At 41.0% G+C, this 13,479-nt stretch overlaps 1 protein-coding gene across 1 annotated transcript in view; it reads right to left on the bottom strand.

The window, feature by feature from the left end:
• The window catches only part of DOCK2 (dedicator of cytokinesis 2), a 397,882-nt gene that overhangs the window by 318,479 nt on the left and 65,924 nt on the right, over window positions 1-13,479 (bottom strand). The window contains exons 16-22 of the mRNA XM_038534784.1: window positions 13,105-13,177; window positions 12,889-12,992; window positions 10,535-10,718; window positions 10,307-10,404; window positions 8,592-8,681; window positions 7,739-7,839; window positions 6,782-6,916 (exon numbers count right to left, since the gene is read on the bottom strand). Coding sequence (XP_038390712.1) covers window positions 6,782-6,916; window positions 7,739-7,839; window positions 8,592-8,681; window positions 10,307-10,404; window positions 10,535-10,718; window positions 12,889-12,992; window positions 13,105-13,177 — 785 coding nt within the window. The remainder of the gene's footprint in view (window positions 1-6,781; window positions 6,917-7,738; window positions 7,840-8,591; window positions 8,682-10,306; window positions 10,405-10,534; window positions 10,719-12,888; window positions 12,993-13,104; window positions 13,178-13,479) is intronic.

Raw genomic sequence — 13,479 nt, forward strand, 5'->3', positions numbered from 1 at the left:
AAAAAGTGAAATTATATTCAACACCGAAAACAGAGGCTTACATAGGAATAAATGGCATTAACATGCAAACAAATTATATGCAGGAGAAATAGGAATAGCAATGTGACGGGCATTCCAGCCCATGCTCCGTATAAACAGATGATTACATTTAAATATTTATTCATACATGAACAATGAAAACAAATCACATTGGCAAGTGCCTTCGAGTTAAAGTCATATTTGTTTAAAAAGGCAGACTCCAGGCTACATTAGGCCTGGCTGAGTTTCATTCAGACAGTCTTGCTGCCTAACATATGCATGACCAGGAAGGTGAACTAGTATATAATATTTACATAAGAAGAAATTGAACTGGTGGGGAGGCGAGGTAGAAGCTGAGAGGGGAGGTAGGCAGAATAACGCAAGATGGAAAATAAAAAAGAAGAGAGAGCATCAGAGAACATCAGAGAACATCTGATCACCTGATACTGAAAGCAAGCAGAGGGCAGCCCTGGTGGCGCAGTGGTTTAGTACCGACTGCAGCCAGGGGTGTGATCCTGAAGACCCGGGATCGAGTCCCACGTTGGGCTCCCAGCGTGGAGCCTGCTTCTCCCTCTGCCTCTCTCTCTCTCCCTCTCTCTCTCTCAATCTCTCTCTGTGTGTCTCAATAAATAAATAAAATCTGAAAGAAAGAAAGAAAGAAAGAAAGAAAGAAAGAAAGAAAGAAAGAAAGAAAGAAAGAAAGAAAGAAAGAAAGAAGAGAAAGAGAAAGGGCAATGATGTCTGGCCCTGAATTAAGTGAGCCAGACTGGGGGTGTCCACCGGAGGTGTGAACCGTGCTCCTTGAATGCCTATGTTGATGGAGTGGAGGCCCCAGCGCAGATGAATGGTGCTGTGCACACCACGGCCATCCTTCCTGGCTCCCAGGTGAGGGCTGGGGAACAGGATGACTCCTGAGACACTGCAGCTCCTACCAGTGTGTTAGTACATCTCTTTCCCTGACTAGTGACTCCTTTAAGGAGTGTGAGTTACCTGGGCTGGCCCTATGTCAGTTCTTTCTTCATTCCTTGAGAAGATACGAGGATAAAGTCATGGTTGCCTAGATAGCTTTGTCAAAATGGCAAGGACTTCTTTCCTGACAACTTCTGTTCCAAGTCATCTTGTTTCTGTTGAAGTCCTACTGTGTTTAGAATAATAGTACCTAAACCCATGCAGTCTTGTGCCTCTCTGCAGCTCTGACAATAGTCAGCAAGTTGATCCTTCCAGGAGGAGCTATTTTCACTCAGGACAGCTCCCCATCTTGGCCAAACACACTTTATATATTTGCATGATCCCCACAAAGTTCTTCTTTTTTTCTCTTTTTTTTTAAAGATTTTATTTATTTATTCATGAGGGACACACACAGAGAGAAGCAGAGACACAGGCAGAGGGAGAAGCAGGCTCCATGCAGGGAGCCCGACGCGGGACTCAATCCCCGGTCTCTAGGATCGTGCCCTGGGCTGAAGATGAAAAGTTCTGGTTCTTAAATTTGCTTAATCAGATGAAGTAGAATGTGAAGCCTCACTCTGCTAATTCTTAGCTTTGTGACCTTTAAGTTTGAATCAAAACCTCAGGTTCCTTATCTAAGAAAGGGGGATAGAGGGCAGCCCTGGTAGCTCAGTGGTTTAGTGCCGCCTTCAGCCTGGGATGTGATCCTGGAGACCCAGGATCGAGTCCCGCATTGGGCTCCCTGCATGGAGCCTGCTTCTCCCTCTGCCTGTGTCTCTGCCTCTCTCTCTGTCTCTCTGTGTCTCTCATGAATAAATAAATTAAAAATCTTAAAAAAAAAGAAAGGGGGATAGAAATAGTGTCCCACTTCACACTGAATAAGTATCAATACCTGCCATGTGCTGTTCTCAGTACAAAACAAAGATAGGAGCTTTGAAGCTGACATTCTAGCAGGGAGATGGCAGTAAACAAAAGTATAATTAATTATTGTCTAGTATGTTAACATGTGACTATTTCTATGAGGAGGGAAAAAAGACCAAAAACAGAGTGAAAGGGAGGGGAATCAGAAGTTGCAATTTTCCATAGGGTAGTGAAGGAAACATTTGAGTGAGGATGTAGAGGAGAGGGAGTGAGCAAGCAGATATGGAGGGAAAGGTGCCCAGCCCCTATGTCAGGAGCTTGAGCCACTGCAAGGAGGTCTGTGTGGCTGGCACAGAGTAAATGAAGACTCAGATGAGATGAAGTGGGAAGATGAGGCTCTCCATAGGATTCTTCTGATGACTAATGGAGATAATAAGTGAAATGCACTTAGCAGGAAATAATCACCAAGGCCGTGGCTACTTGCTCTGTGACAGGCACTATGCTAAGTGTCTGACATCCATTAGCTCATTCAGTCTGCATCACAACCTGAAAGGCTTTTATTTTTACCTACATGCTTATTTTACATATAAGTAAACTGAGCTTTAGGCAGGCAAAATAATCTGCCTAAGGTCATAGACATTGGTAAGTGGTAGTGGTAGGATTCCAGTGCAGAACTCAAGCCCAAGTAGCTAGCTCCAAAGACAGTGTCTTTAACCACTGACTGACTGCCTCTCATAAGCAAAGGGAGTGAGGATGAGGGAGGTAAAGAAGAAATATGTGGATAGAAGAGCAGCCCCAAGAGACTGGAAGGACACAGAGGAGGAGGAAACAAGAATTGAATAAGCAGATCCTTAACAAGAGCAGGAAGCATGATACAAAAGGAAACACAGGCAGTATGATCAGGTTGCAGAGAGCTGGGTACATGGCTATTTGGGCCCAAGGGGCCTGATCACACACACAGCAGACACAAGCAGGGGCCAGTCAATGGGCTAGCAACAGACCAAGGGGAATTCATGGAGCTGTAAAAGTCCCTACATTGTGATCCTCAAAAAGCAGACACCTGGTAAACATATCCCTTCCTCCTTAAAAACAAACAAACAAGTGAGCAAACAAAAACAACAAGAAAGGTTTAGGATAGCATGAACAGTAAGTCAAATTTTAATCATGGACCAAGATACCATCTATTAATTGATATCTGAGTTTTTGAAACAAGTACTTTTGCTTTCTTGCCGACGTAAAAACATGGTACCAGGTAACATTTATTATGTTTATGAAGTTAAGTACCAGGTACTACATGGATAACTTTGTACATGTAATCTCATTTCATCATCAAAACACTAAGATCTGGTTTATCCCCATTTATGGATAAGGAAACTGAGGCTCAGATAGGCCAGGTCACTCACTCAGCTGAGCACAGGGACAAACATACAACTCCCTCCCAGGTCTGTCTAGTGTGAACACTGATAAACAATGAGCCAACACTGACCAGCCCAACATGAACATAATCATTATTCCACATTTCCCCCCTGTACTTGAGCCTATGGCAGCATTAGTATTTTTTAAGGAACATAGACAAGGGGGAGCAAATCCCACTAGAGTGCCATGCTCTAGACTTTCTCTCTTTTAGAGAGCCATCCTTACAGAAGGGTTGCAGCCTTGTTTCTATGTGCCTGGCCAGCAGGAAGGGAAGCTTTTCAGCATGGTGACTCAGGAAAGTGCAGGCTGCTCTGAACTCTGAGTAATTCCACAGCTCAGAAATCTTGGGGATCAGCTCAGCTGGTTGTCTGAGCTTCAGGATAAAAGAAACTGCAAGGAATTTTATAAAGAAGTTCAATGCCTAAAAGATTATCACTTCAGCTCTTTCCAGCCGTTTCTCAGTATGCTCTATATCTCCCAGAGGCTCAGTCATTCTAGGGAAGCCTAATGGATACTGGTCATATTGATGACTACTGAGCATCTTCTGGACACACTTCCTAAAATTTAGGAATTTCCCATGTTTTTAAGCCTGTCTCCCTATGGCAAAAGCTTGAACCTGCTCTGCCAGCTTCCATTGCAACTATGGCACAGGTATCCTGCCCCAGACTTTGACTCAGGAGCCAGTGACATAGAGAAGGGACAAGAAAATCACATTATTTGACTATGTGATAGAAATAAATAATCCTTAAGAAATCCAATCTTTCTCAACAACTTCTCTTCCTCTCTTTCTCAACTGCATCCTGCATATTGATACAGGATAATCCCTAGCCCTTGAAAATGTTCCTGTGCAGAATGTGCAAAGAAAAATGGCAAGGGAACAGCTAATGGGAGCTAGATCAGCTGAAATTATGCACATGAGGAAAGAAGACAAAGAAATAACAGGAAACAGCAACACAATACCAGACACAATAAGTCCCAAAAGCAATAATTATATTATGATTTCCCACCAGCTGGCTTAGAAATTTCAAACCTTCTATTTTCTAGTTTCCCAAGTAAAATGCCTTCCCAGTATGGGGAAATACCTCCAACACTTCCCAATGTCCTTGATGCCGCTCTAAGAGTGCAAACCATTGATAAAGATTCTAAAATGAACAGGACACAGGAAAACTACCTTCCCTCAGCATGAGGTCTTAGATCTTTCTTGAAGGTCAGCCTACACTTTGTTCATGAGAAAGTATTGAAGACTATCTTAAAGGCATCTCTTCTGACCAAATGCCTCTCTTAGCCTCAAAAGGCACCTTGTCCAATAGGTATTTTATAAGTATCAATGATGTTCTATATGTGATGCTGGGGATACAGCAAGAAATAACAGAGCACCTCAGTACTCAAGAAGCCAAAAGTCACTTAGAGTTACAGCAGCACTGAATTTACACTGAATGAAGAGCTAGAGTTCTGCAGGATGACATGCCTTGAGGCAGAGAAGAAAACAAATATACAAACGCTCTTTGCTCCAGTGGAGGGAGGGAAGAAAGACTAAGAGAGATAAGACAGGAAGAAAATGGAAGGAAGGAAGGAAGGAAGGAAGGAAGGAAGGAAGGAAGGAAGGAAGGAAGGAAGGAAGGATAAGATAAATAAGCCAAAAGGAAGGAAGGAAAGAAGAAACAGTAAAATAAATAAGCCAAAAGAAAAAATTGGGCAGAAGATATGATAAATGAAGAATATATGTTCTTCTTGTAAATCTAAAGTTCTCACTTGCAAGATGAGATAAGATATCCTTGCCTATTAATCTGGAATTATAGTGTTTGAATCCTTGAACTCCTCCAAGAAACTCAACCCTTAGAAAGACACACTGGTTTTCAAATAATTGATAAATACCTCTCAAATATATAAGAATACCCCTAAGACTTTAATACAGTCTCTACTTTGACTAACTGGCAAACCAGAAGAAACAGATGCTTCACTTTAAGAATAAGAGGGTTGATGGAAGGAGGTGGGTGGAAGATGGGCTAGATGGATGATGGATATTAAGGCTGGCACTTGCTATGAAGAGCACAAGGTGTTGTATGTAAGTGATGAATTGCTGAATTCTACTCCAGAAACCAATATTGTACTGTATCTTAACTGCCTGAAACTTAAATAATAAATAAATAAATAAATAATTAATTAATTAATTAATTAAATTTTTAGTAAGATTAAGTTTTAAAAAATTAAAAATTAACATTTAAAAAATGAATAATGCACATGACATGGTTCAAGACATTCATCTCCTTCTATTCTCATCTGAAATCTCAAGGAACGTTTTAGGAGAATCCAAAATGATTCATATTTCAGATGCCTTGTCGAGTATGAAACACTGTCACGTTCAAAATAATGACTACAGACTTCTATTTTCTCTTGGGAAACCATCTTTCAAACTGAAGACATCTATACCTTAAGTGGCTGACCCGGCCCTTGGCTCCAGAGGTACACATGAAACTATAAGCGCATAATCTGCATACTCATTTCCTTGGTCATAATGTTTAAAACCTTAGCACATGACCCCAAACAGTTTTTGGCATAGGATTTTGCCAGAATAACAAATAACTTAGAATTGTTTAAGTTAGAATATGAATCTGAGGTTTCCAGTGGTTTCCACTTTGGAAAACCTGTCTCAGAAGGCAACCAACAAAAGGAAAGTAGAGGCAAGATCTAGAGAGACAGAGACTATCCTGATGGTAATGTCTGCATCCAGTCATGCCTGAGACCAACTATCCTCTGGATTTTTAAAAAGATGTGAAATAAAATAAAGTCCTACTCTCCCTAAATCAGTTTGAGTTGAATGTTCTTCATCTGCACTGATAAGAATCCAGATAATACATTCCCTAGATGTTTTTTCTTATTTTCCATCACACACAACCAATCTGATCATACCTACAATCACAACCAAATTGCTTTTCTAACTTTTCCTTATAGCCAAGATGAACATAAATTATCCTTTTGCAGGTTGCATTTGAATGCCTCTATCTCTGAAGTCCTTCAAAAGAACAGTTAACCTCGTAATACTACTCATAAAACATCAAATCTCTTAGGTGTTCTAACATATCAGCTCAATTGTTGGCTACTAGGATCTCAAGGACAGACAGATCAACTGCAAATACCAGCTCATCTGTCATGCACAACCTCCCAGAGCCAAATAACTGTCAACTCCCAGAGTTCTGCTCTTTCAACTCCCAACACCTCTATCATTGAAGATTCCTGGAAAGTTTTCTATCTCAAATCAAATGAAGAATGATAGATGAAACACAGAAGAGCCTCAAATCACAAATCAAGTTCACTGGATGAAACATAACTCTATAACATGTTAAGATTCATATTTTTCCCTGGATGAGCTTAGAGGGAACAATTATAACCTATTCATAACTCTCTGTGTTGGATTTTTAAGTTGTTTTTGATCAATGCCTGGTTGTAATTTTATAAAAGAATCTCTCCAATGACACAAATACTGTTGTATCCCGGAGGAACTGCAGAACTAATCAATCACCCTTACATAACAAGCACTCACTGTGAAAATAATGTCCTCGACCGCACAATGAACTTGAACACATATTCCAAAGCTTTCAGGGTTCTTAGGATCGGCTCACATTGCTCCCCTCTGCTGGAGGTATCCAAGTAAGTCTTCAGCACCGTCATCAATTTCCTGAATAAGGGATTATATTTTCAAAACACATCTTTCCAGCCCACAGCATGGTCATTAGTTTGCTCCATAAATTATAAAGCATTCAATCAAAGGTTAAAGTTGGTGGTATAGCTAAGCTACTTGTTTACAGCCCTAAAAATAACTCTGCTTAAAATATATATTTTTAATACAGAGAGTGAATAAGTATTTCTTTCCAGTCCATAGAGAGCTAGCAAAGAAAAAAACTAGTGAGGAAAAAAAATATTTTGACCGGGAAAACCAGTCATAATCAGGACATGAGTGGGAATAATGGTGGTGAGAATGCTCTTTTCAGCATTTGCTTCCTACAGAAAATGTTCTAATAGTATTGTGGAACTCCTGTACTGAGAAACTCCCCACATTTCTTCATTATCAGCAAGGCAGACTTCAAACTATTTGGCCTAGCTTTCAAGGCCCCTTGGCAAACTGGCCTCTCCCACCTTCTGCAGCATCACTTCCTGTTTGTAACTATTAGTTCCCTGTGCCCATGCTATAGTGGGCTCCTAGCCCTGTGCGCTTCTCCTCTCTAGCCTCTGAATCCCAGTGTCTATCACAAGTGGCTGCTCAGTAAATGATAGCTGACTTCCTGAATGAATGAATGCTTTCATGGACTTCTACCACAATAAAATACTCATTCTAACCTATGGGTTTGCATATGTGTATTTAACCCAGATAACCCAGCATGGATTGGGTTATCAAAGGGAGAACTCACACAGCCCAGTGCAAAAGGCAAATGCTCAAGGTCCTCGTGCCCTGGGTATCCTGGCAGGTACACAAGAAACCCCCACTTTCACAGGAACTTACTTGTAAGCCAGTGTAGCACTGAAATGCTGTTGAATATAAGCCTCCAGAACGGTGTTGAAATGTTGGAATTTCCGGTCAGCAATGAGTCCTATTATGTAGATCTGAGGAAGATTCAAGGGATCAGCGTTTGGGGGTCAGATCAAGTAAGGTGGGAAGCCACACTCACATGGCATCACTGAATCTCCTGCAAAATGATGTTGCTCAGGAATTAGCTCACAGGTATATTGCTAGCCTTTTCCATTAAGGTAATGTCTCTTCTAAAAAGTATTTCATGAAGAATGCTACAGGGTGTCAAAGGATGAAAAGGTTTTGTGGTCAAATAAGTTGGACAAATCTCAGGATACCATTGTTAGGCTGCTTTCTTTATGGCAGGGTTTTTAGAGTCTTTAATATATTCACATGCATGATGAATCTCTGAGAGGTCACACAATGTCCAGAACTTCCCTAAGAGCTATCTAATCAAAGGATCTTTTTGTCACAAAGCATCTTCTTTGAGGGCTAGCTTCCCAGGACACCTTCTGGGAAGCACTGGATCAAGTCACAGTTGTCTCCAAGTAATTTCTTTAAAATGTAAATGTCATTGACATAAGTAGTTAACATTAAAACTTTATTGGTCACTGATAGACATCAACACTTAAATTTCCCTTTTACTCACCCTGCCATGCTTTCAAATGAACTAGAAACAAACAACCAACCCAGCCCTTCATTCATTTATTGCTCTGGTTGCTAGAAGTTACAATGCCTCCAAAAGAGTTCATGAAAAGGGCCACAAGGGCCACAAGTTCTCAGTGTTCTCACAGTGAGATACACATTAATGTCTAATGTCACTAAATACCTGTCCCCTCTTTCTTACCAAAGCATCAAAGACGAGGATGTCATACTCATTACTTTGAGAATGCTCCATCATGATATTGAAGAGGGCATCTAGAGTATCCTGGAGAAACTGAACAAAATAATGAAGGTCATGTTAAAAAACAGTGCAGGTGACCCAGATATCCCACTCCTCGGTGTATCCCCAAGAGAATGAGAGCACACATCTACCACATGCTGCATTTAAAGGTCCAGGAAGCTTTCTTCTCAAGAGCCAGAACTTGGAGCAACCCAACTGTCAACCAACAGCATGAATGAACATATGGCAGCATTTTAATACTACAGAATACTCCACAGTAATATAAAAGAGCAAACTACTTCTACATGCAACAATGAGGATAACCCTCATGAGAACTGTGTAGAGTAAGATAAGTCAGACACAACAATGCACATTACTTATTACTCTATTTTTATGAAATTCAAGAACAGGCAAAAAAAATTCATAATGGCAGTTAGCATAGGGGAGGTTGAGAAGGGATATGAGGGAACCTACGGTGATGCCAAAAATGTTCTCTATCTTGATCTGGAGGGTGGGATTATGGGTGTATACTTGTGTAAAAATACAAGGAACTATATTCTTAGGGTAAGTGCTCTGTACATATTTTACCATTTTATATAGTTCAATAACAAACTTTTTTAGAAAAAGAAAAAAGGAAGCAGAGGTGGAGACAACGTAATTCCCCCCCAGATGCTTCACCAAACTGCCCAAAGATGATAGACTTTATGAAAGGATGTCTGGGGAATTTTCCTGCTACTGCCGAACCAGGTAGATGGGTCATTAGTGCACATTTAAAACACTGACCTGAAAATTCTACCATTGCTTCTCCATGTATGGAAAACTAAATAAAATCTGATGCTCTTCCTTCCTAAGGGATGTGTCAATATTTCCTATAGTCCCTGAAAACACTACCAAATAAAGATGTTTAATCTCAGAGTTTCTAGCTTGACCAAGTTCCTGATGGAAACAAGATCACCAAAACCTATGGGAAACACTTGTCCCATAGAACTGGAGAGAAGAATTGAATAAATGGACCTACTTCTCAGACACTATATTTTTCAACACCATGTGGACACAACAATACATATGACATTTGTATTATTTTCTGCTTGTTTCGCTTAAAATGTGAGCCCTGATGTCTTTTCCTTTTTCATGTATAATGGCATAATACTCTGTAAGCAGCAGGAACTAAGTATATTTTTTATTTCTAACAGTAACATGTGAGTAGTACTAAGAGATCACACTATTATAGCAACTTATACCAACAAAAATAATTAATAGTTACTATTTATTGAACTCTGGTATGATTTACATGTTTAGTTCAATATTGTGTACTCTGTGCTAAGTAATTTTTAAATATTATTGCCTTGAATGCTCACAACCACTCTATCAAATATGTCATATTCATAATATTATCACATAAAGTTGGCAAGTGGTTGAGCTGAGATCTACATCCAGGCTGATCTCCTTCCAGAAACTGAACACAACCCGTTTTCTACAACTCAACATTCAGCATCATTGAACCAAATCAGCCTCTGAATTTCCAAGTAAAGTTTTCTCGTGGTAATTTGGGACACTGTGTCCCATTGTTAGAGACAAAGTCCAATCTCCCTCCACACTTCATTTGCTCCCCAAAGCCACCCATAATTTAAAGCTCTGTCACTGCTGGATGAATACAAACAAAATGAAGCCCCACTGACCTTCACCACTTCCTCTCCATCGACAATCTTCAATTTCTCTAAGTTCTCCTGTAACAGCTGAGGCTTCATGCGCCACTTCAGCAAACCCAGCAAGCCCACTGAAATAGAGTCCAGACAAGCAGAGTTACTATTATTGGGGTAAAGTGTCCATTCAGGACTTCCTTGGGCTTACCCATGCACACATGCACATGCGTACTACATTTATTCAACTCTTCATGGTTTCATTACCGTTCTGGGTGAGCTTTGTGGAACACACCAGGGTGGAAATGGAGAACACATCTCGGGAGCTGACAGAGAGCCCCCCAACACTGCTGGAGCTTCGACTTAGGGTGGCCCCCTTGTTTTCCACATGGTGTCGGTAAGAAGGAAGTGTCAGGTAAGCACTGGCATCCTCCATCTTCTTACTCTCCCCCTGGAAACAACACCTTGGTTACTTCTCCAAGCCATGGGTACCTGCCCAATGCCACATAGAGCTTGCAGTAGCCAGCTCACACATTGTAAGGTCCAGATAGTCAAAATTAGAAAAATCATCAGAGAAGCAACAAACAGCAGCTGGTATGGCAGGGCTATTTTTCCATAAAACAGACAAGAACCCGGGGATCCCTGGGTAGTGCAGCAGTTTGGCGCCTGCCTTTGGCCCAGGGCACGATCCTGGAGACCAGGGATCGAGTCCCGCATCGGGCTTCATACATGGAGCCTGCTTCTCCTTCTGCCCATGTCTCTGCCTCTCTCTCTCTATGTCTATCGTGAATAAATAAATAAAATCTTAAAATAATAATAATAATAAAAACCAGACAAGAACCCGAAGTTACATTAATGGAAAAGGGATTGACCAACAAGTTGAAGGCTCTGTGGACTTCATTATCAACATGAAAGGAATTAAAGATTCCCCTGACAGGCTATTTTGAATCCTCCTAAATTTATTGAGTTGTTTTTTTTTTTTTTTTTTTTAAAGTAGGCTCCACAGCCAGCATGGAGCCCAATGCAGGACTTTAATTCACAACCCTGATGTAAAACCTGAGCAAAGATCAAGAGCTGAACACTTAATTGACTGAGCCACCAAGGCACTCCTAAATTTCTTGAGATGTTAACACATGCCCACCAGCAAGGTAAAGAATTGGCTTAAAGGAAAAGTTAATGGCAAAAGCACTAGAGTCTGAAAGTCCTGGGATCTAGACCCTGTTCTACCATTCAAAGTCTGTGATATCTTGGATGCATTGCTTGGTCTGTCTGTGTATTATTTTTCTCATGATTAAACTGAAGACTAACCATATTACCTACTTCCTAGAAATTTGGGGCAGACTAATTGAACATAATGCATATAGAGCTTTTAGCAGAGTTGTTAGACATCTAAGTCCCATGGCATATGGAAATGAATGGTTACAGGTAGGCATTACAGGAGTTAATGTTTATTGAGCCCTTACTCTTACTGGATGCTGCTCTAAGTGCTTCATATGCCTTGGTTCATTTCATTTAAACCTCACAATGGCTACTATCACTGTTGCAGACACTGCTGTCATCCTCAGTTTACAGATGAGGAAACTGAAACTTAAGGAAGATGAATACCTTGCAAACTGACTCTGACTAGGCCTCCCTCCCACCCCCCATGAATTCAGAGTCCATTGAGGAAGAATGGCTTTCAAGGCAAGAACTACCTTGATGTGTCCTAAATGAGAAGATAGCAATTGTGCAGAAGAAGGGGGTGGAGGTTTTCAGAAAAGCCAGAGAAACTCAGAGTGCCTGGTGATGAAGCCTTGATGAGGCTCTGTTTGCCATGGGGACCACAGGCAAAAGAGTGTTTTCAGCCCCTGGGGCTGAGAATGCCAAGGACAAGTGTTGATCCTTATGCAGGTGGCTTAGTCTTGTCTTCCTTCACAAACACAGGCTTTGTCTCCAGCACAGACATCCTGCTGCCACAAGAGAGGTTGTGGGAAAGCGTGCAGGTGAGATCAAGGCAAACACTTTCCACTTCAGGAAAACAGTACCAGTCTCCTGATGTAAAATAACAATGGCTACTATCTGTAAAATAACAATGGCTACTATCTGTACACCTTTTTATACACAGCCCTTCCACATGGGTAATTTCACTGGTTTGTCATAAATATTACCATTGCACTTAAGAAAAAAGAAACTGACACTCAGGAAATTGTGTGAGATGATTCCAGATTTAGTTAGTAGCAGGATTGGGACCCCAGATTCTGATATGTTTCCATTAGTGGCAGTGAGGCAACTCTCAAATGTTTCCTGCTGGTCTTCTACACATCCCACGGAGGTCTTTACAGAGTCAATAGCCCATTCTGTTTGTAACAATAACCTTTTCCACTTATTCAATGTGCTATGTGCCATCATGATTGTGTTTACATGAGTGGTCTTATGTGATACTCACTCAACAATTATTCACTGAAGGCTCATAGAGAGAGAAGCAGAGGCAGAAAGTTAAGATTTTGTGCAAGGGCACACAGCTGGTGAACGATGTTGTGTGTGATTCTGTGGCCCTTGCTGTTAACCACTAAGCAATCCTGTCATCTTCCCTTGGCTTCCTGTATCCCACTCATTGCAGAGTTAATTCAAACTCATGGTACCTTTAGGACAACCAAGTCGTGGCATCCATCTTGCAGAGTGGTCCCATCTTCCTTCATTAACTTCACATAGGACATGGCAAAGTTCTTTTCTCCTTTATCTTTAGCTGGAAATAGCATTGTGAGGTCAGGAAAGAAAATGACACATGTGCCACCCAGTTGTCCCACTCCTTCTCCCCTCAGGGGAGCTTCAGAGATGCCATTTGGTCAGGTACTTACATTCCAGGGATGACCGATGTCGGAACATGAATCTCAGATGGATCCTCTGCATGTCTTCAATAGGGACAGCCACCTTGGAAAGCAGAAACCAAAGCTCAGGAGACAATGAGTTAATCAGCCTTCCCTACTCCAGCCCACCCCCCAAAAGGCAGTCTGACCATTTAACTAAGAGAGCTGCATGCTGATTCATTACCCATCCATCAAGCCTGATGAACTGTAAATAAATTACATAAGAACTAGCTATGAAGAGAAAATAAAATACCAAATGTAATCCATTTAGCAAATTGCATTCCTACCCAATGAAAAGAGGTCCGTAAATTATGGTGGGTTAAAATGAATCTCCCCAAATTGATATAAAAGTCACATAACTTTAGC

The sequence above is a fragment of the Canis lupus genome, chromosome 4 (assembly GCF_011100685.1).
Source record: "Canis lupus familiaris isolate Mischka breed German Shepherd chromosome 4, alternate assembly UU_Cfam_GSD_1.0, whole genome shotgun sequence".
Classification (NCBI taxonomy): Eukaryota; Metazoa; Chordata; class Mammalia; order Carnivora; family Canidae; genus Canis; species Canis lupus.